At 42.0% G+C, this 23,554-nt stretch overlaps 1 protein-coding gene across 1 annotated transcript in view; it reads left to right on the top strand.

Moving 5' to 3' along the window:
- Positions 1 to 6,275: 6,275 nt before the first annotated feature.
- The window catches only part of Snd1 (staphylococcal nuclease and tudor domain containing 1), a 436,904-nt gene continuing 419,625 nt past the window's right edge, over positions 6,276 to 23,554 (top strand). Inside the window, exon 1 of the mRNA XM_074063886.1 lies at positions 6,276 to 6,595. Within this exon, the coding sequence (XP_073919987.1) occupies positions 6,518 to 6,595 (78 nt within the window). The 5' untranslated portion in view covers positions 6,276 to 6,517. The remainder of the gene's footprint in view (positions 6,596 to 23,554) is intronic.

Genomic DNA, 23,554 nt, shown 5'->3' with positions numbered 1-23,554 from the left:
TATTAAAAAATTTTGGTCACAAGTACTTTTTCTTTTCTTTTTTTGGTGGGTCTGGGGTTCAAACTCAGGGCTTCGTGCTTGCAAAGCAGGTGCTCCACCACTTGAACCACACCTCCATTCCATTATGCTCTGGTTATTTTGGAGATGGGGGGTCTTTAGAGCTATTTGCTGGGTTGGCCTTGAACCATGAGCCTCCCTCCATATCTCAGCCTCTGAGTAGCTAGGATTACAGGCTTGAGTTACTGATGCCTGTCTGGTCTCAAGTATTTCTAATTCAATTTAAATTTAGCTATCATAATGATCCCATCTGAGTTTCTGATATTAGAATATAAGCTCGCAGAGAGAAATAGCTCAATGTCCTATGTCAGGAGGTTTATTATTATTTTAATCACATAAGTATCACATAACTCTATGGTTGGTTATCCTGTTTCAATTGTAGCATAAGGCAACATTCTATACTCTAAAGCACTTGTAAGAGAACAAACCTTTCTAGTTGCTCTCCACTAAACAACACGGTATAGTATAATATTAGAATTATCTTGCTGTTTATAAAATCATTTTTTATTGGAATTTATGCCACTCTGGACTGCATGAAACAAAGACTTGGGACAAAGAGGAAAGAGATGTTTTTCTGCTTTTTGGAATCTGTGGTATTAGGGGAGAATGTGGTTGACTTAGGGTGCTTGTTATTCCACCTGAAATACTTATCCTTTGGGAGCATTAATTTGGAGGAGGTCCAGCAAGGGGCACCTGAAAAAAAAAAAAAAAAGCATAGGCCATCCTGAAGTCTTCCATGTGCTCCTTCAAGCTGCCACTTGAACCCTGGCTTCTTGCCTAAGCTCCACTCCTGCTTTTTGATTCCAGCAATGACATGTCTTCCTGAACTCTGGTCTTTTAGTGGTGGTCCCACCCCCACATTCCAGCTACTCTGCTTCTGCACACATTTTCCTACTTGGCCTGTCCTTGCACTCCCGACCTTTTGCTTTGCTTCCTCTTCCTTGCTCTGGTGGTCCTTTAGCTCTGACAGCTGACATCAGCTGTCCTGGTGGGGACCATGCACACCAACCTAAGGTCCAATCTTGGTTTGGATCAGCTTTTGATGATTTCAGGGTACTACCTTCCCTGGAAAAGGCCTTGGAGTCACTGTTTCCATAGGGACACATGCTGTCTTCTGATTCTCAAGTATCCTAAATTTATTGTTTGTTTATTGATTGATTGATTTTTATTTTTGGTGGAACTTAGGGCTTCATGCTTGAGAAGCAGGCACTCTACCACTTGAGTCACGTCTCCATTTTGCTCTGGTTATTTTGGAGAATAGGATCTCTCAAACTGTTTACCCAGGCTGACCTTGAATCTCGATTCTCCCAATTTCAGCCTTCCAAGTAGCAAGGGTTACAGGCCTGAGCCACCAGTGTCCAGCCTAACTTTATTTAGAAGGTTGAGGACATTCCATGTGACCATCTCAGTGTCTTTCTTCTCAAAATGTTTCTGCTTTATCACACAATACCTCTTTATTTACACTTGCATTAAATGACAACTGTTTTTCTGGTAGAACTCCAGATTAATGGGAGATGATTACATAAGGAAAGTCACTATCTTGGGCTGTTAGATGAGACAGAAACACACCCTTACATTTTTTGGGCCACTAAATAATTGTTGCTTCTTTTGTTTCTGCAACTGGCCTACGCTATCTAATACACAGGAGCACACTAAAGTTTCCAAAGCTCAGGAAAAGGTGGAGACCCATACCCCTGTTGGCGGGAGTTAAGTAGAATTCATGACTCAATGAACCATTCTGTATCAGGACTTCACCAATAAGAAGAGAACTTTCACCCAAATGTCTCAAATATCCCTGACTTTCTCAGGTTCAGTTTACAGGAAACACAAAGAATATATGGAATGCAAAGAGAAGGTAAATAAGGGCACTTCAGCCTCCTGTGTGGATATCTGAACTGACTGAATACTTCAATTTCATTCAAAATAAACTTACTGAGTGCTTATTCTTTACAAGGTAGTGCCATGCAAATAGGGAACACAAAAATTAGCAAAACTCTTTAGGAGGCTGTTATTAAAAAGTTTACAGGCAGGCCAGTTCAACTGTTACACAAATAACTATGACATAGGAAGAGTATAGTGCACACCCCTGGAAAGGTATTATCCAAAGGGTTTGGGGATACAGGGGAGAGAGAAGTCACTGCTGGTTGGAGGTATCTCAGATTTTGTAGGGAAGCTGGGTCTGAGCTATAGAAGGTCATTCCAAGTGAAGGGAATTAAGTGAGCACACACACAAGGACAGAAAGCCCTGGGTGTGTTTGGAATGAATTTTCTAGCATGGCTGAAGCTTCTGGAACTACAGTGAGTAACACAGGGCAGTGCAACCCAGGCCTATGTTCTTCAGTAGACAGGAAGCTTTTCCACAGGTAGAAGGTGAGGTGGGAGAAGTCTATTGTCCCTGACATGCATAGTCCATGAAGGTAAGCCTTTAGTAGTGGAGGCATTGGCCTAGAGATAGGAAAGATGAAGCACAGACTTAATGTTTTTGGCTTTTTAAGTCTGGAGACAATAAGGGAAGGGATTCTACCTTGAAAGAGGAAATGGGACTTAGTAGGCCAAAGTTCTAGAGGGGCAAAATCAGGCCAGTAGCAAAGAAGAGGTCTGTTGCTCTCTGTCCATCTCAATGCCATCTCTGCTTCCCCTGTAGTGAAGTGAGGCCTTATTGACAGGCACTTCTAGGAATATTTCTGCTTTCCAGAATAAAAATAGGCAGACATTTCTGTCACTGGTTTTTCCTTCTTCTTGCCTTTTTTTCTTCTTTAACTGTCTGGAGCTGAGGCTGCTATTTTGTAGCTACAAGGGAAAAGCCAAGAAAGTTGCAGTGATGCCCACACCAAGATGGTTGAGACTTTAAACAAATAATTCCAACTTCTTGACCTGGGAAGGGACAATGTATGCTCATCCTATAATTAATCTAGTTTGCTGTTGATGAAACTTTTGTAATTGAGTCAATTAGCCGCTGACTTCGGGATTCTGGGTATGGAAAGAAATCCTCAGGTTTCATCCTTGCTTGATCATCTGCATTTATAGAGACTTGGCACAACACACTGTCCTATAATAAAGGTTGTACAATGGGTTGGAACTTACCTTATACTCTTTTTCTTGAAATTTGTGTGGCAGGCAGTCTAAGGTGATAAAATTCAGCAACGCTCAAAGCCAATAGATGTAGGAAGAGTAAATCAACATACAATTATCCAAACCTAGAGACAGTCATTAATGCCATATGAGAGAATGGAATGAAGGTCGGCCTTGCCATTAAGACACATTAAAACAGGGTGCAAAATTGATTAAAAGTTTTGTAACCACTGCCTAAATCATAGAGTTGTATAAGTGTATGTTACACTCCACAAGGCCCTTATAGTGAGTTACTATACTGAGAAGGCAAATTGGAACAATGCTTTTCTTCCTTGGGTTGATATAAATTTTGTACTACAAGGTTTGAGAAATAATGTCTAAACTTAAGACATAGGATAAATTGTTTTCTTTTTAAACAGTATTTGTGTTTAATGTTACAAAATAAATTTTAGTTGGTTTCTTAAAATTTTTTAAAATGATGGAAATCATTTATACACACACAAAAACACACACGTTTGTTTTTTGACTCTTAATCCTTCTGTCTCAGCCTCCTGAGTTCTGGGATTGTAGATATGTACCACCACACCCATGTGCCATTATGTTTTTTAATCAAATTTGGACTACATGAAGCATATAGAAATGATTGTTAAAACCTACATGGAAGATTATAGCAGCAGGCATGACAGCAAGATTAAAACCTAATCACCTAGCCTGATGGTGTGCAATAGTCACTAGCCATATATGTTTAATCAAAATTAAATGACATTAAAAATTCACTTCCTTGGTTGCACAAGTCACATTGCAATTGATCATTACTGCAAGTGGCTGGTGGCTACTGTTTTGGGGACAGCATATGAAGAATATTTTCGTCATCACAGAGAGATCATAGCATTGAAAGTAAACAACTTGAGTTTGTGAGGCTTTATTCAGTCCTTTATTCATTTATAGGAGGCTTTATTCATTCCTTTATTCACTTAAAGGAATGAATAAACAATACAACTTCAAAAGATGAAGAAGAGGAAAATAAAGAGGAAAAGCTGAAAATAGGTCACAGCCAAGAGGTGAGGGTGCAGTGCCACAGTTGAAGTAGAGGGGGTTGATGTGATTCAGACTGCATTTTAGAAAGAACACCAGGTTAACATTATGGAGAATGGGTTGAAATTGGAGGTGGGCTAGGAGTGTTTCCCCAAGGGAAGCTTATTGGAGAGTTGAAAACTCCTTTTTTTTTTTTTTTTTTGGTGGGCCTGGTGTTTGAACTCAGGACTTCATGCTTACAAAGACAGTGCTCTACCACTTGAGCCATACCTCTAGTCCAAGTGTTGAAAACTCCTTGCTCAAAAATTCTGGATTCTATGGTTTCTGGGGTGGTGGTGGGGTATGTTTGTTTCCCTTAGAAGTAGGCTAGTGAAACACCAAAGAGCAGATTATATATGGTAGAAAGTTCTGGGTTCCTATCTTGACTTAGAGTTAGTTGGTTGCTTACCTTTTTGCACATTAATGTCCTCCTTTGAAGAAACTGATTATATCTACTTTGTAGGTTGCCCTAAGGATTCAATTATGTAAGAAGGTAAAAGCATTTAGTACTGAGTCTATTTTGTGTATATGATTAGTGTTCAATATATTTTGGCCTTTTTACCGACTATCAGGACCAACTGTTAATACAGCAATGGATAACTAATACAAAGCAAAAAAGAATTAACTGGGTGAATAGGGAGAAAGAACTGCAATTATGATCAGAATATGAGGTGTTTGAATTTATAATTTCCGACATGAATTTAAACTGCTTATCTGTCCTGGAGAGAGGCAGTGCAAAGAGTTGGTGAGAGGCAAAGAAAGATGAATGCCAAGAGACTGGTACAAAGGTCAAGTTCACTAAAGTGAAATCGAGGAGCTGTAAGGACTTGGATAAATCCTGATCAAAAATATAGAAATTATTCAGGATCATTAGGTACAGCAGTGTGCACTAGATGTCAATAATTTCTAAGAATGGTAGAGTAGGAGTTGAACAAGGTGGACAACCTCAATCAGATGGACAGTGATAAAATCAGATGAAATGTGTTTCCAAGATTACTTTCTTTTGAAGAGTGTGAATTCATGATATGGAAGGCGCACACCATGCTGACCCCAAAACGTGGCCATGAAATACATGAAGAGTGGGAGAATAAACAAACGACCTGTACTCAAAAGAGCTACAGGGAAAGTGGTGTCCAGAGTACAGCCATTTCACTATTAAATGACAGAATACATGTAGGCCCCTGGGCTCCACGTAGCGGGCACTGGGCGAAAAGTAGTTCTCTCTAAACACTTAAATATTTGTAGCCCTGGCCATCCTGTCCCCAACGCCCCCAGTCTTTACTTAACTAGCTGGGGCTCCAAGAGAGGAGGGGGTTTGGAGACGCTCACTTTCGAGTCAGGGACTGCTTCCTCCCATCCCAGGGAGCGCGAAAACCGAAGCTTTTCCTAACTCCCCTTGGAGCAGTAAGGAAGAGACCGAAGAGCTAGGTCATTCTCCCGGGGGACAGGGCACGTCATCCCTCCAAGAGAAATTTATTCCTTCCATCAACAAGCGTTAGTGGGGCGCCTGACAAGCGCTGGATCCCAGACAACTCCCGCCTGCTGGGAATCAGAGGCCACGTTCCCGTCAAGGCCAGATTGGCTGGAGCCTTCACAATGCTTCGACTTTCCCAAGTGCTCTCCATAATCTTTGCGGAGGTGAAATGTCGGAAGTCGGCGCGCACCCTGCACCGAGATTCCTCCAGAACTCGGCCGTGGCTCCCCGACCCGGTCCACATCCTTCAGTGCTTGTGGCCTGCTACGCCACGGTCCACGTGGGGGCGTCGCCGCCACAGGGGGCGGGGCGCCAGGGGCGGGGCCAGAAGGGAGGACGAGGTGTTGGACTCCCATGGCCCCCCGCGCCCCACAGCCAGATGCTGACGTGTCCTTTCCTTCCCACTACACCTCCCGACACCACCTACTTGGGCTGCCCCGGAAGTCCCGCCCCGTACTTAGCCGGTCACCGCAAATCAGCTCGTTCAGCGCTTCCTGGAGAGACCCGCCCTTTCAGGGGCCAGGGGGGCGGAACTTCGTGAGTAGGGTGCCTATTGGCTTGAGGTCCGGCGGGCTCTGGGCGTTAATTGGCCGGAGGGCGCTGGTGCTCTGGCACGCTTGCGCGGCGAGTAGAACGTGTGGTGGTGGCGGAGATCGCGTCTCCTCTTTTGCTCCCAGTCCCGCTGCTGTTCCAGAGTGTCCAGCGCGTTCATCCCGTCCATCGCCCGCAGCCTGTCGCCCATCTGTCCCTCGTCTCGGGGACCTCTCACCAACGTCGCCATCCACACTGACACTTCTAGCCCGGCCGGCCGCCCCACTGTCTGCCTTTCCTGCTCCACACATGGCCTCCTCCGCGCAGAGCGGCGGCTCCTCCGGGGGACCAGCGGTCCCCACTGTGCAGCGGGGCATCGTCAAGATGGTGAGAGCGGGGCCCCGAACCCGGGACCCCTCTGCCGCCCTAGAGCGGGAGTCAGCTATTGACTCCTCTTCCTCTCCCGCCAACCTGCATGGTCTCCCAGATCCCCTTTCCTCTGCCCCCTTCCTCACTTTCCACTCATCCCCTGATCCCCCCTAGTAGACAGAATCCCACCCGAACTCCACTTGGGCTTTGCCTCACGTACATCTTGTCATCAGGCGCCACAGTGATCTTCGTGGTCACAGCTTTAGGATCTTTTGGCAGTTTACCTGGGCAGATCCATTACTGATTCATTAACGGAGATAGGTCGTGGATACCACCCATCCCCCTCCTCCTGTCCATTTTGACATATGCCGAGCAGTTTGCAGTTTTTACAGATCTTGACATCCTCTCCTCCCGGAAGCCCTAGGAATACTTGACCATCGTGAAGCTTTTCTTTTTCCACCGATGCTGTTACTTACTCCAAGTTTTCTCACTTTCTGGCCCTTGTTTTCTTTCCCCGCCATCTCTTGTGTTCAGTCTGCAGGCCTGAGAGCTCCTGATCTTAGTAAACTTTGAATTTCTAGGCCGGCAGGAATCTTGATGATCATATTGTTTCCTCATTTCCCAAGGATAAGGAGACACGTTTAAAGTGACTTGCCTAAGGGCACATGGCCGTTTGGGTTGGAGCCAGGACAAGAGCTCAAGTGTTCTGATTTCCAGTCTAGGGCTCTTGACGCTGTGGATTCTGCCCAATTTTATATGCCTTCACTTTCTACATTCTTGAATTTTGAATTTAATCCGTCAAGATTTACCTTTACTTTCATGAGAATTTTGTAGTACAAATCTACTTTATCACCTGCCCCCTTTATTGTCCTCCCCTATTGGTTCCAAATCTTGGAATCTGACATTTCTTGGTTGTTAGCAGATTTTCTGGTTGCATGGCAGACTGCAACTCTGATGTTCCCATCTGGAATTGCAAATATCTTTTGATACTTGCTTCCAGAAAGCTCACAGTGTTTGCTGTTGAAGAAAGTTTTAAAAATTCTATTTTATTGCTCCATTGTCTTTCACAGGATTAAAATGTCCTGTAGTTTGTGTGTGTGTAAATTCAATTTCAAGATTCCTCTAATTCTTATGTATTTATTTCTTAGGTAATAATCTCTGCCATCTGAGATTCTTGGGCTATTCAGTATTGTCTTTTCTCTTTATTTATACATAGACAGAATTTATCGGAGACTGAATGAGAAAGGAATTTCCAAAGTTCACATATTTTGCTCAGAAATTTTCCAGTATTTCTTTGAAATATTGACCTGAACCATGGAAGTATTTTCCTGAAGAGGCTCTAGTTTCATTAACTTTTTCCTTTATACTCATCTTCTCTTCATAGGAGCAGAGCATTATTTAGCTATCTGATATTGGAATTGGTGGCATGAATTGAACTTTTGAGTGTTTTCCTTGCTAAGGCTTGAATTTTTTCTTTTTAAGTTCTCAGTTTTTTTTTTTTTTTAATTGGTACTGGGAATTGAACCTACAGCCTCACTTTAGCACTGAGCCATGATCCCAGCCCTATGTTTATATTTTCTTTTTGAGATAGGGTCTCCTTGGACCTTTGCCCGGGCTAGCCTCTTTTGAGATTCTCCTGCCTTCACCTCCCAAGAGTAGCTGGGATCACAGGTGTGTGCCATTCCACTGGCTTGAGTTTTTCTTAGAAGGCCTCTCTTGTTGGATGGGGGTGGAATGAAGCAGAAGGTATTTTTGCTTTTGCCAATGCTGGAGGCTTCCAGGGCATCTGGATTTGCCTGTTCACATATTTTCACCCCCCCATGGATGCTGAATGTCAGCAGTTATTTGTAGTCATGTCTTAAGCCGGGTCTTCTGTCTATATTATTTCATAATATCTAGCAAGTAGTTTTATTGGTGTTAAGAGGCAGAGCTGAGACTTGAACACATGCCTGTCTGCGAGAGCACAAGGTCTAAAACATACTATGAGGCCTCTGACTCCAGGACTCCAGGGTATTACTTTCTAACATGGAGGGTGGAGCCAGTGATGCATGGCCACAAATTACAGGAAAGTGAAGCTGACTGTAATTGAGTTGAGAAAAGATTAGAGGTTATTCCTGTCTTGTCCAAGAGCTGCTATTGTGGTGAGTGACTTCATTTGGTGCTTATGGTGATTGTGTGCATAGGAGTGTTGTGTGGAAGATGTTTTGAGTCAGGGAGGTGGCATTTAAAATTCTGTGATTTGAGCAGTCTACACTGTGCATAGACTGCACTCTACACTCTGACCACACTGCAGGGGTTGGGTGGGTGAGTTAAAGGCAATGATTAGGGGAGTGAATGACACGCAGATTTGTGCCAAGCTTAGAAGCCTTGTCTGGAATGTAAAATCGACCACTGGCAAATTGCTCTGTGAAGCTCTTCTTCTAAGCAAAGTTGTATTTTCTTGGAGAGTAATCATTTGCCGTGGGACTAGGGATTGCTTTATAAGGACTCTACAAAGGAAGACGGAGCTTAGTGACAGGAAAGTGAGAAACAGTTTGATGAATAGGAAAACGGGGTGCTGCTGTTCTGCCTTCTTGGGGGATAGCAGAAATTGGAACACTGACTAAGTAGAGGTGTACTTTTCACCGGGAGCTGTGGGATTCCTGTGGACTGGAATGGTTGAGGTTTGGCTGCAATGAGGAGAAATAGTTCTTCCTTCCTCATTTTGTTGTTTTGTTTTTTTGGTGGGACTGATGTTTGAACTCAGGGTTTTGCGTTTGCAAAGCAGGCCCTCTTACCACTTGAGCCACGCCTCCAGTTCCCTTCCTTCCTCTTTTTTGGCAAATGTCTTAGATGAAAGTTTCTTCTGGTCTCTGTCTTGCCACCCCAATGAGTCCTGTGTTTTTTTTTTTTTTTAAGGTTGAAGAAAAGTTGAGAACCAAGTTCTAAAACTCTTCCACTAGTTTTTAAGGAATGACAGTGATGGTAGTAGAGACTGTGTCTGTTATTGAGATTGGGGGAACAGAGTTGATTCTGGAATGTGGTCTTGGAGGAAGTGGGTGGTGAGTTGACACAAGCATTTTTGAGCTGCCTTGTTACTGAAAAATTCAGTGAAGATGATGGAAAACTGAAGATAGATTTACATTTCCTGAGTTGGGATGAGTCTAATGTGTGGGTTGATAAAAAGAAAACCAAATAACTTGGATAAGTAAATGTCTTTGTCAAATCCGATCTTATTTTCTCAATTTCATGAAAGATTCCAATTTTGGGTTTCTTTGAATAATTTGCTAGATGTTTTTTCGATGTAGCAGAATATTGTCAGCAGACAGTATTACATAGATGAGGTTGGGAGAGGTCTTGGTGTTCTTAGTCTAAAATTCAGTCAGTCAGTAGTTACTTACAGATGACTTTTCTCTGGTTTTACTGACTTTGTTTACTTTCTGTTTTTTTCTGTCTTTTTACTTTAACTTTCCCTTCGAATTTGGCACATTGTACGTCTCTTCAAGCAGGAACACATGGGTGCCTTTTGCAGCTGCAGAGTGAATTGGTCACGTTCTTGCTTCTGTGCTTTTTAGAGGCAACTGTGGAAGTGACATGTTTTACCCTGCTTATGGTGTGAAAAGGCAAAGGAGAACAAGGCCAAATCCCAGTTAGTTCCCATTGTTCTCACACTCACCCCTTTCCATTTAATTGCCTCAGAAAGGAAAAGGAACCTGTTTGGCAGTCTTCATGGTTTTCTATTAAGAACCATGATTCTTAACTGGTGACTAAGGCAAAGGGACACCTAAGGAAGGTGACCATAGTTCTGTTTCCATAGGAATTGTGCTGCAAATTTGTTGTAAAGCAAAATGCAGACTTCCTGCTGAGTTGGCTTAGTGGAAATTTGTTCAGGGTATAGCCTGTAGGAAATCTTCCTATAATTTAGTTCACTATAAGTAAATGTTTCTTGAGTTTCTGAACTACAAAGTCTTTCAAGAGTTGAGTGGGGATAGTAGTCTGTTGACCTGCCTCCCCTCTATGTGCACTTAGCTTATGCAGGGAAAGAAACAAAAAGAACAAAAAGCCCTTTCCCAAGCTACTTACAATACCTTTATCCTACCATTCAAAGGGATAAGATAGCAGAATAACAATATTTTAGAGGGGCCATTTGCAAAGAAGTAGAACAGGATGAAAAATTTTGCTCTGGAGACTTAAAAAATTGCCATTTCCCAGCAGGTAGGCATGGTAGCTTTCAATCAAGCCAGTAAGTAAAAGAATACTAAGTGATTACATATAAAGGTTTTCTATCATGTTTTTCTCTGAAAAGGAAGTATCCATCTGTCTCTAGGTACGCTAATGGCAGTGCTCCATGTAGTAACTAGTGAAATAGAATGATATGCAATCATATTTCCTTTCTTTGCTGAACAAATATTTATTGATTGTCTGCTGCCTGTCTACCTCTGCCTTGGGCATTGGAGAAACAGAAGTAGAAAAGCAGATCAGGTTCCTGTCCTTCAGGCTCATGGGGGAGTCAGACAAGACAAGAAAGAAGTAAATGAGAAATTGTCATGTTAGTGCACACGACTGATTTCCCACAGGGGCCTAGGACAGGGTGGGAGAGAGGAAGGGAGGGGCTGGCCCTCTAGATAGTGTGTTGAGGAAAGAATTCTCTCAGAAGATGGCATTTGTACTGGGAGCGGATGGACATCAAAGAGCCAACCACAAGGGATGTGGACTTCCAGCAAGGAAACAGCAAGTTCACAGTCCTCTGGGTTTTTCCATTGATAATTTTCTTTAGGCTTTTTTTTTTTTAATAGTAACTCTTCAGTTTCTTGAAGTTCAGTATCCCACATAAATGGCTCAAAGCTGAATTATTATGTAACGTGTGTTTCAGGATGATAAAAGGAAGAGGCAGTAGAGGTGGCCATTGTTCTGGTATCCTGGTGAGATCAGTAGCTGACATTCAGTCCACTGAATAAATGTGAAGAATGGGAGACTGATAAAATATACTTGCTCTTAGTCAATGGTTGTTTCTTACAGGACCAAGACTAAGGTTTGCTGACTCCCTGCCAGCTTGTCCCATGTGTTCCCAAGTCACTGCCTTCTAGTGAAGGGCATGTGGATGGAAGAATAAATGCCAAGAGTAGGCTCAATATGAGCTAAGCAGTATCTAGAACCATTGGTGTTTGTACTTCTGTTAGCATTTTGTTATTTTGCATGAAATTTAATGCCGCTCTGGGCCTCTAGCAGTAGTTTCCAGCCTAGCAAGCTTTAGCTGTCAGTGTCAGTGAAAAGCAGCTTAGCATGCCTCAGAGCTCAAACAAATGGTCAGGCAAGGACTAGTTTAAGTTCAAGCTCAGCTTGGCTCATCAGTGTGGGTGGGGTCTTCTGAGGCCAGTCATCAATGCTGGTGATAAGTGGGCAAGAGAGTTAATGGCGTGTATGCACCAGTTTACTTGGAGACTGAAATGTGGGAAATGAGAAATGCTTAGTTTCCAGTTGAAGGTTCAGAAGAGACAATTAGCTAGGTTTTTTCTTAATTCAGGTAAGAAGGTCTGCACCCTGGTATGCACTTACTTCTCAGCATGGAATAGCTATATTGGCCAGAGGATCTGTCAAGGGCACAGTGGAGCCTTTGGGGTCAGGTCTTTGGAATTATTTTACTTTACTAAGAAGAGCATAGCTAAATACTGTAGGCAATTCTATGCCTTATCAGGGGAAAGGCGTGAAAGAAAGGGATGCAACTGTTACTGGGTTCTGTATCTCTGTTGTTGGAGGTGGATATACACCATGTTTCTGTTGCTAGTTCCTCTCTTGGGAGACTGACATATGCTTTTTGTTTTTACAGTAGAAACGTGGAATCACAGGTTGTGAGCATTTGATGCAGATGGAGTGTTGTGGGATTTCAGTCACTTTCAGTGGGGCTCAAAACGATAAATTAATGTTATGTTTTTCTCACTTAGTTCTAATGTTTGAAGAAAAAAATGAATAGTAGTTTAACTTGGCCTTTTTTTAAAATTAGGAAGTTATGCAGCTTACATGAAAAGTAAAACCAATGAATTGGGATTTGGAGAATCATCTTAAAGTTAATAAATCTATCTATCTTTCTATCTGTATTTTTTTATTTTTGGCAGTACTGGAATTTGAACTCAAGGCCTACACCTTGAGCCACTCCACCAGCCCTGTTTTGTCATGGGTTTTTTCGAGATAGGGTCTTCAGAACTATTTGCTCAGGCTGGCTTTGAACCACAATCCTTCTATCTCTGCCTCTTGAGTAGCTATGATTACAGGCATGAGCCAGTGGTGCCCTGCAATAAATCTGTTTATTTTTAAATTAATTTTATTTTGATGGTACTGGGGTTTGAACTCAGAGCTTCAATCTTACTAGGCAGGAATTCTACCACTTGAGCCATAACTCCAGCCCTTTTTGCTTTAGGTTATTTTTCAGCTATAGTCTCGAATTTCTGCCTGGGCTGGCCTTGGACCAAGACCCCAGGTAGCTGGGATTACAGATATGTGTCATAATGCCCTGCTTGTTTGTCGAGATGGGGGGGGGTCTCACTTAACTTTTTGCGTGGACTGCCCTCAAACCATGATTCCATGAATCTCTGCCTCCTGAGTAGCTGGGATTATATATGTGAGCCACCACACTCAGCCAACAACTCTACTTTATTAACACTGTCTCTGGGAAGCAGTGTGGTAGAGAGGTGAGAGATTGGCCTAGGAGTCAGAATACAAGTTTTGGCCTGGCTGCTCCCAATCTATTGGTTAAGATTTTCCTCTTGGAGCTCAACTTTTTTCTAAAGTGAAGGAGCTGAACTCATTTTTCTAGGCATCTTCTAGTCCAATAAGGCTGTGATTATACAGGAAACCCTGTGTTTCATTTCTTTAGGTGTGCTGAAACGGATGAGAAATTGCACTCCTTATGGGAGGCTTAACTTGGAATTGCTGCTACTTCTGCAGGAAGCATGCTTTCTGTTCCCATTGCTTTTTTTTTCTTTTTTCCTGCCTTTTTTGGAGAAGATGGATTAGTTGAAATACGGTTTTCTAGTGTGGAATTGCAGAGAGAACATAAATTAGACTGAGTGATTGGAGGGTGGAGCGGGTGATAGTGGATTGATGACTAGTATGAGTGGCTACTTAGGACCCAGTGGAGTCTGGTGCCAGTGGATTTTATCTACCAGTCTCACCACTACTTCAGAACCTCCCCATTTTTCTGGAGCGGCAGCCTTGGCTTGAGAAGGTGAGGGTGAGTGTGAGTGTGAGACTGAAGGAGCTTTAGGGAGCATCTGACTGTGGAGAGTCTACTGCTTAGACTCTCTACTGCCAGAACTTTTTCACTTCCATTTTATGTGCAAGCATAGGATTTTTTTTTTTTTTTTTGGCAGTCTGGCTTTGAACTCAGGACCTTGTGCTTGTCAGGTAGGTGCTCTATTACTTGAGCCATGCCTCCAGTCCTTTTTGCTTTAGTTATTTTTGGATGGGGTTTCACTTTTTTGCCCAGGCTGGCCTTGGAGTGGGATCCTCCTACTTATGCTTCCTACATGGCTGGGGTTATAGACATAAACCACCTTGTCCTGTGTTGAGATAGGGTCTTGTTAACTCGCTGCCAGTGTTGGCCTCAAATCTCGATCCTCCTGAACTGTGCTTCCCAGGTAGCTGGGATTATAGGTATGTACCACCACACTCAGCCCTAGGAAGCCTCTTAATCTATTTTTCTGTGGTACTGGGGATTGAACCCAGACTGTTGCATATGGTAGGCAAGCACTGTAGTACTGAGTTACATCCCCAGCCCATCTTAATCTATTCTTAGTACTTCCTCACATGGTTTCTTTCTTTTTCTTTTCTTTCTTTCTTTCTTTTTTTTTTTTGTATAGTAAGCCTTCTTAAATCTTTTGTGGGAGTAGATTTAGAATCAGAGAATCCCAGTGATTTCCTAAATTGTTCATTGAATTAGGACCACTTGGAAGATATTTGAGAGGCACTGCATTAGGTTCTGGGATTGGTTTGGGAACCTGTATTTGTAGAAGAGCCACTCATAGGTGATTCTAAAAGAGTCACTTTGGGATTGACTGGGGCTGGCATTTGAGACCCACAGATTTTAACTCCTGTACTGTTTGTAGTTGAAGGGGCCAGGCATGGGATAAATGAAGTGTGTGTTTAGGGGTGGCGAGTGCACCAGAATTTTACAAGGAGGGAATAGAATTCTCTTTCTGCCATTTGTCTCGATAGTTCCCAGGACACTGTGCATTGCTTTTAGGAGCAATCTGCAGCTCAGGATTGATTGGGCTGGCATCTTTGGGGTCCATTTACAGTCATTGAGTTCCTCTTCCTGGTTCATAACTGGTAGCTGAGAAGTTGTTTTATATGCCTGATTCAGGCCATATGCTTGTTTTAACACTCATCTGCTACTTTTCCCTGTATTTGCATAGATTCCAGAGATCTTCCTATAACTTGATACCAATAACCTGGAACATTACTGCTGTGGAAGTCTTTAGTGTCATTTACAAACACTAAGCTCCTCACTCTGCTGTTGGACTCCTGAAGAGTCAGATACATGGGCCTTTAGTATTTAAATATATCTTGTTTCTCATTTTTAAAGCCCCATTTTATTTGTGGCCTTAGTTTTTACTTTTATTCTACCAGCTTGTCTAACATGGAAATAGAATTTTCGTGCAATTCTCAGGTTTGTGTAGTCCTAGGGGTCACATTTATAGTCTCCTATGTTGGTGGCCTTTCGTCATTTTGGTCAACAGTTTCCATTTCATCCTGGAATTCCTTTAAGATGTACAGGTGGTTGCCGTCCAGTATTAGTAATCTAATAACTGGTATTTAAATCTGGACTTGTTTTTTTTTTTTTTTTTTGGCAGAACTGGCGTTTGAACTCGCCCTCATGCTTAGTGGGCAAGCACTCTACCACTTGAACCACTCTGACAGCCCTTTTTTGGTTGGGTATTTTTTGAGATAGGGTCTTGTGAGCTATTTGCCTGGGGGACTGGCTTCGAACTGTGATCCTTCTGATCTCTGCCTCCTGAGTAGCTAGGATTACGGCCTGAGCCACTGGCATCTGGTTGGACTTGTTCTTTAGACAGTATAGAAGTATTAAAACATTAAATACAGAAGCTCTTCTTCCCTCCTTACTCCTTAGTACTCTACCATTTATTCTCATTCCCTGAGCACATATTGACAGTATGTTTGCTCCCAAAATTTTTCATGTAGGTACACACATTTTATTTATTTGGAAACAGAAATAGGGTCAATTCTATGTTTAGAAACTTTTTACTAACTTTTTATTGAAATTTACTTACCTCTTTTTCTATTGATAGATGTTGGCTTTTCATGATTCTCAAACTGCTACACTGAGAACTTTCTTAACTTGTTAAATTTACCAATGGTTTTATGCTGTTTTGGGGATTGAACCTAGGATCTTGAGCATGCTGAGCATAAGTGTCCTCTCTGATAGAATTAGGGCAAACTAGAGTGTAACAGCTAATTACCCATTAAGTTTTTACATGTGAGGTGTCTTACTCCCCACTTCTTGAAAGCTGCTTGCCCCTCTTTTTTTGGTGGTACTGGGGTTTGAAGTCAGGGTTTAGCATTTCCTAGGCAGGTGCCGTGCCACTTGAGCCACATCTCCAGCCCAGTTTACTTTAGTAAAACAGGCCAGGCCAGCTGTGGACTGTGATCCTTCTACCTTTGCCTCCTGCCTAGCTCGCACTTCCACTCATTGATTGGGGTAGGATCTCAATGACTTTTTTGACCTTGAACTGCGATACTCCTGATCTCTGCCTCCCAAGTAGCTAGGATTACAGGCATGAGCCATATTTCCCCTATATGCACCTAGGACTCAGTATCTACTAACTTGCTTGAAGATCCCAGGTGTTTTAAGGTCTTAGTACCTATAGGTCAAGTATCCTTTGGATTTTAACCCTTAGCTAATTTCTTTTGGCTCTAGAGAGCTCTCTGATAAGGGGAATTAATGACTACCTAAAGTACCGATGATGGGCAGTGGTGAGAGGCAAAGTCACACAAAAAGTCGGACTTTTTCCTATTGGCAGGCACATAGTTTCTCCTTTTTTTCCTTTCTCTTGACTAAGAAAGTGGAGATGTGTGGTATTGTGATATAAGAAATAAGTGTTTGACCTTCCCAGCTCTGAGCCTCTGAAACCCTTATACTTTCCAAGTTGCTGAGAATGATAAAGGTAAAAGGAGCATCTTCTGTACTCGTAGCAAGTCCCTCCCAGCCACACCTCAGTTCATGTTCATGAATGACTTGGGAATGCTGTCAGGATGGGGGCTGGTTGCCAGAGTGTTAGAATTTTCAGCCCCAAGGAAAAGGGCTGAAAAGAGGGGCTAGAGATTGAGCTTAACTACTAGTGGCCAATGAATTAATCAACTGTGCCTGTAATGGAACCCTCCTCTTGTTAAGTGATATATTGAGGGTTTGGAGAATTTCTGGGTTGGTGGGTGAATGGGTGGAGGTTCTGGAAGGATGGCCTGGAGAGGGCATGGAAACTCTGCATCCCTTCCTCCATACCTCATTCTACAAATTTCTTCCAGCTAGCTGTTCTTGAGCTGTAGCCTTTTATAAAAATCCAGCAACCTGGTAAATAAAGTGTTTTCCAGCATTTGGGGAGCTGTTCTAGCAAATTAGAGAACCTGTGAAGAAGTTTGTAAGAACTACTAGGATATAGCAGGTCAGTCAGAAGAGGCCCAAAGCAGAAGAGAGCGTCTGAAGTGGGGACAGACTTGTGGGATCTTATTTTCTCCAGGTGGACAGTGTCAGAATTGAATTGGAAGGCACTCAGTTGTCTGCAGAGAACTGGAGAATTTCTTGGGGTGGGAAAACCCACACATTTGGTATCAGAAGTATTGGCGGGGAGTACAGAAGAAAAACAGTGGATTTCTTCCTTGGAGTGGTAGGTGTAGTGGGCATGACAATGTCCACCCTAGAACTCTGTCATTTTTAGGCAGATCTGTCAGTTCCACAGCTTTTCAGACCTGGAAAGTGCTCAGGCCACCCTCCTGTTGGTTTCCCTCTAGTTGCTCTGGTTGCAGATGCCGCAGTTCTACCATATCAGAGTACTTCTAGTGAGTTGTGGGAAATCTTTTTGACAACTATTTTTAAATTTTTAAACAATTTTATTTTAAAAGGCAACTTAATTTCATTAGTGAAAATAGAAAGTCTGTATTAAAGAAAGAAATTTTTCATGAGAATTGATGATGGTAAGACAGACTTTTATTCATGGGGTCTTGGAGTAGGGAGAGAAAGATTTAGAGATTGGATTCAAGTGTGACTCCAGCAAGGACAAACGAGGTTTTATAACCAAGGAGCAGGGAAGGTTAGGGTCAGGGGATGGAAAATTACTAGTAAGACTGGATGACTCGATTATTACTGCAGGCAGGTGGGGGTGATAAGATACCAAAAGTCAGGGAATTTTGCTGAACTGATTTAGCAGAAGTCTTGTTCAAACTGGTCAGAGGATGACAGGACAGAGGGAAGCCCAAGGACAGACTGATGAAAGAAAGGGCTCAGATTATACTTCTGATCAAAGAAGACCTTTCTCACCAGTGTTGCTTGCCATAGGTAGAAAGTACTTACACACACACACACACACACACACAATGAAAACAGAACAACTTGCTAGATGGTGGTTTGCAAGAGCTTGGAGTGGAAGTTCGCATTCTCTAACACAGAAGCTTAGCAGTTGGCGGAGACTTCCAAATCTTTTTTTTTTTTTTTTTGGCCATACTGGGGTTTGAACTCAGGACTTCACGCCTGCTAGGCATGTGCTCTGCTGTTGAGCCACATCTCCAGTCCTTTTTGCTTTGATTATTTTGGAGATAGGGTTCTTTTTGCGCAGGCCAGCTTGGACTGCAGTCCTGTTTTACGATGCCCACTGTTTCTGGGATGCACCACCACACACCCTGCTTTTTTTGTTGACATGGTGTCTTGTGAACTTTTTGCCTGGACTGTGCCCTAACCACAATCCTCCCAGTCTTAGCCTCCTAAATAGTAGGATTACAGGTGTGAGCCACCGGTGCCTGGCTAAAACCTTGATTTAATAGTAAGGACTGAAGGAGAATTGAAAGGAAATAATTATGTATGTGCAAATATTAATAAATGCTGGTACATTGAGGGTTCATGTACCACCTAAATAAAACCATCTCATTTTTAAACCAGTCCACATATTTATTAATAAACAAGATAAATTTTGAGGCAGCACTGATTTTCTAGCTGTAGCTTAAACCATTAGCTTCATTAGTGACCCATCTGTGTAACCTTGGGCAAGAATTTTTATCCCTTAAAGTTCTAGCTTTGTGTGTAAAATGGGGCAACGGTACTCACCTCATGGGGCCACTATTGATTGGATGAGAGATGCATGCATAGAGCCCAGTCCTGTGTCTGGCACTTTTGGTGCTTCTAATACCATTAACTGGTATTAGTAATCTAGTGGTTTCATATAGTCCCTGAGTCAGGTGGGAAGAAAATGGAACTGACTGAGGCAAAATAAGAGGAGTAAGGACACATAGCAAGTATTCATGATATTATTCAGTTTGAAGGACTGGCTTTAGTTTTGAGATTATATTATTCCTATCTTTTTTTGGGTGATGGTGGTTAAATATCCTTTGTGAATGTTTTCACTAATGTCTTTGGCAAAAATGTAAGCAGTGGATAATGTGTCAGTCCTTTTTTTTTTTTTTGAGATGGGAATTGCCTCATTAGCCCAAGCTGTTCTCAAACTCTATCCTCCTGAGTGCTGGTATTACAGACATGTGCCACCATCTGGGCTTGTCTGTCATTTTTTGGTCTGAATTTTAAAACTTGAGAATCCTTGGCGTCATGGTAACTGGTAATTGCATAACTTGTGAATTCAGACACTTCATCCAGGGAACTGTTATTTAGGAAAGATTGAGCAGATTTAGGTACTATGGGCAAATGTGTAGTTGTGTGTATAGTATTCAGTGACATAGATGTGGATAAAATACAACAGACAAAATTTTCTCTTTTGGCTTTGTTCTTTGTCCTGTGCTCCTCTCCTCCCAAGAAAAATACTTACCAGAACTGAAACTGATACATTTCGCACAAAATTTTCATTACAATGTAAAACATTTACTGTTTTCTTTCCTTCACAGGGAGTTAGGTAGTTATTTCTTTTCTGGTCTTTGTTGCCAACTCCCCAAAATGCTAGCCTCCCAGGAAATATGTTAGTCAGCAAAAATTCATTCTTTGTAGGTAAGAACCTTTCTGGTCTCAGCACCATTGTAAAGACAGGGTGATTTCCATCCTAGTGTGCCTAGGACTGTTATGGTTCATGCCTGTTGCCCTGGTGTAATTATCAGTAATAACCTGATGTCCTTATCTGAGTGGTAAAATGTATGCTAATTGGAGTTAGTAACTAAGTCAAGTCCAGAAAAAGAGTTTGCAGTGGACTGGCCCTAGCTCCCAGACACCAATATAAACAGAAGATAGATGGGCTCTGAGTCTCACTAGGATGGTCTGAGAGAAGGAGGGTCTCATGGCTGGAAGAAAGAGCCTTTTATATGGGGTAAGCAATATAGACTGTGTGTCTGATTCTAGATAAAGCTTCAGGCTATTGAGGTTTTACTGTCAGCCCCTTAAGAACTAGAAGCAAGTAACTTTGTTTTATAGTGCACAGAGAACCTTGTGAATTTACATACCGATGGTTTTCTTGGAGAAGGATGGATTGGAAAAATCGGATGGGATATTTGTAGATGACTTTGTTTAAAAGTCTTTCCTGGGAAGATGGTGAAAGGGACAGGTGTCTTCACAGAGGCAAACGAATGAAGTAAGAGACAGGTGAACTGGTGAAGTACACGTAGGAATACTCAAGAGGTGAGCAATCTGGATTCAATATGTATGTTGCCTAAAACTAAGAGGAGCTGGAAGTTTGTAATAGAAAAGGAGAATGAAATGAGTGTGAGTGTTTTTGTTTCCAGTTTCTGGAATACACTAATGTGATGTTAGTGTATTTTTCACCCTTATGAACTCTATTCCAGCATTAACACCAGGAACATTTTTATTTTGGGCAGTAATCAAAACACTTGTGCCAAGTGAAATTTATCTGCTTACCCATTAAGTGACTGTTCCAGTTCTTAATGAGAAAAATAGTGTATTCTATTCCTCCTAGTGTGTAATGCAAGGTAGAGGGAGACTAGTACCTGGAATCCCGCTGAGATCTATTATTCTGTGCTCAGTAATTACTTGTATTATTGCTCTTGGCAGGTGAGCCCTTTCACAACCTAGAGACCAGGAGGATGTCTCTATTACTTAAAAGCTGAGTTATCTTGTTAAGCGCCTCTCTGGTGAGAGCTTTAGAATCTCCTGAGACCTCCTGTGGGCTCTCTGCAGGGCACAGACCCAGCCTGGTTAAGGCCTTCTTGCACTTGTATTAGTCATAGTCCTTCTGTCTCTGCATAGAGGAATAATTTCCGTTATATAGAAGGCAGTGAGGGGCTGCTAACTTCGACTGTTCCGTTTCCATTTAATTCTTAGGAGTTCCCACGTTGGTTCTCTAATGAAAGTTCTTCTCTAAAAAAGCTGAAAGGCAATGTAGAAAGAATAATAAGCTCAGGACTTGATTATCTGAGAAAAGGAACTCAGAAAATGGATTTTTGAAGTGGTTGTGGTGCAAAGCTAAATACAGTAAAGATGCCTCATGAGTCTGAGCTGTCCATAAACTTCCATTTGAAGTTTCTGTGCTTTATGTGTTAAATAATTCAATTAATTTGTTATACATTGAGAGAATTGACCCCCCTTCCCCATTGGAGGAATCACAGAACTGGGCTTTAGCAATAACATAGAAAGGTAGACTATTGTGGATGTATTAATACAAAATGGATCTATAGTCTTTTTTATGGGCATCACTTGCAGTTGAGGTAGGTTCCAAATGTGGCCACATAGTCTGACTTCTAGAGGAAGTATGTGGATATGCATGTTATGATGGAGGATGGGGTGGGCTGCAACCTCAGTGTCATTGTGGGGAAAGAATGAGCAGCTCTTGTAACTGCTGGTTGTGTTACTTTACAATAGTCTCCTGAGGATTTTAAGGGTAAGGAGAATCACGGGGTGGTATGTTAATTGAGCAATGAACGTTTGAAATGTCGGTGGCACATGCCTATAATCCTAGCTATTCAGGAGGCAGAGATCAGGAAGATTGCAGTTCAAAGCCAGCCTGGGCAAATACTTCTAGAAACCCTATCTTGAAAAACCCTTTACAAAAAAGGCTGGTGGAGTGGCTCAGGGTGTAGGACCTGAGTTTAAGCCCAAGTACCACGAAAAAAAAAAAAAGTCTGAAATGTCTGTGGTAGGTTTGTGATTTGTTCATTTTTTTTGACATCTAAAATTGACTATTAGCATTTCAAATAGGGACGGTTTCCAAGCAAGCTTGGAAATAAGTTGGAAAAATTAATACTTTTCATGGGTAACATACAAATTGACTTACTTCCTCAAGTTCTATTGTTAATCCTGCATATAAACCAAAATAAATATTAGATATTCTTTACAGATGATTCACTGTGAGTAACATTGAGTATTATGTTTGGTAATCTAGCATCTCTATTGTAGTTCATCACTTTTAAGAAAAATACGCACATGACTTTACAGAAACAAACCCGAGGAACAGTAAATGCAGTACCTTTCATTTCTCTCCAAACTTTTAAGATTTCAGATATGCTTTCATTTAGCTGTATCTGTTATAAAGCTCCCTGCTTCCTTTTAATCACTTGGTTATGACTGGATATTTTATAACAGTACATTTTGCCTAGGTATGAAATGATGTCAGTGCTGTGATGGGGAAGAATAAGACATGCAAGCATTGTAGACGTTAGCTGCTTCCACCTCCCTGGATTGGCATCTACAGCTGCACTTCCCTCCTGGTTCTGGGCATTAAAGTTAGAGAGTCAGAGTTAAAGGAAGGCGGGCTGGACATATGGATCCAGTTATCCAGTACCCTGGAATGGTATCCAGGCTTCTCCACCCTTCTTGGCTATCCCCTGCTTCACCTCTGTTTCCCCAAAGTCAGACATAATTTCTTTTATCATTGGGAACACTTTTTTCATGGGTTTCCAAAGGTGACCAGTCTTTTGGAGAATTGCCTCTATACTTGCAGTGCCAGCATATAATTTCAAGAGAAGTAAATCCTCAATCTTTGGTATGTGTATGTATCCACATAGAATTAGTTCTGAAACACAGTGGGCATATATACAAAATGTATGTTAGCAAAAAAAAAAAAAAAAAAAGAAAAAGAAAATCAGTTAGTTGAAACCCATAAAGAAGGCTGAAGCCAGGTACTTTGTGGAAGGGAGAAAAAAATCCATTTTTCTTTTGCTCTGCTCTTAGACTTAATACAAAGCACTCTGTGATCATCAGATGTGTATAGTGTTTTCCAGACTGCAAGCATTCTTCCAGCAGATACCAATTCTTATTTATCTACCTGGAAATACCGTCAGGTCCCACATAGCTGTTCCATAAGAGAGTCCCACTTCAGATACTAGTCACAAGTCCCAGGCTGTGACCTGTACTTCAGACTGACTAGCTAAAATCAGGGTATCCTCTCTGAATCCCACCCCTGAGTTCAATTTCTAGGGAACACTATACTTAAATTTATTGGTTTATTAAAACGAATGTTACAGCTGGTGGTGGCTCATGCCTGTAATTCTAGCTACTCAGGAGGCAGAGATCAGGAGGATCGTAGTTCAAAGCCAAATGTTTTTCACAGGCAAATAGTTTTTGAGACCTTATCTCAAAAAAACCCATCACAAAAAAGGGCTGGTGGAGTGGCTCAAGGTGTAGGCTCTGAGTTCAGGCCCCAGTACTGCAAAAAAAAAAAAAAAGGATGGTACAAAGGACACAGATGAACAAGCAATCAGATGAGATGCTTAGGGCAATGTAAGGGAGCAGGTGAGATGTGCAGAAAGCTTCCGTGGAAGCCCTCTCAGGGCATGCTGTCTTCCCAGCACCTACATATGCACAAGCTTGAAGCTCCTCAAATCTTA

This window comes from Castor canadensis, chromosome 2, assembly GCF_047511655.1.
Source record: "Castor canadensis chromosome 2, mCasCan1.hap1v2, whole genome shotgun sequence".
Taxonomy (NCBI): domain Eukaryota; kingdom Metazoa; phylum Chordata; class Mammalia; order Rodentia; family Castoridae; genus Castor; species Castor canadensis.
This window is presented reverse-complemented; position numbering and strand designations above follow the sequence as displayed.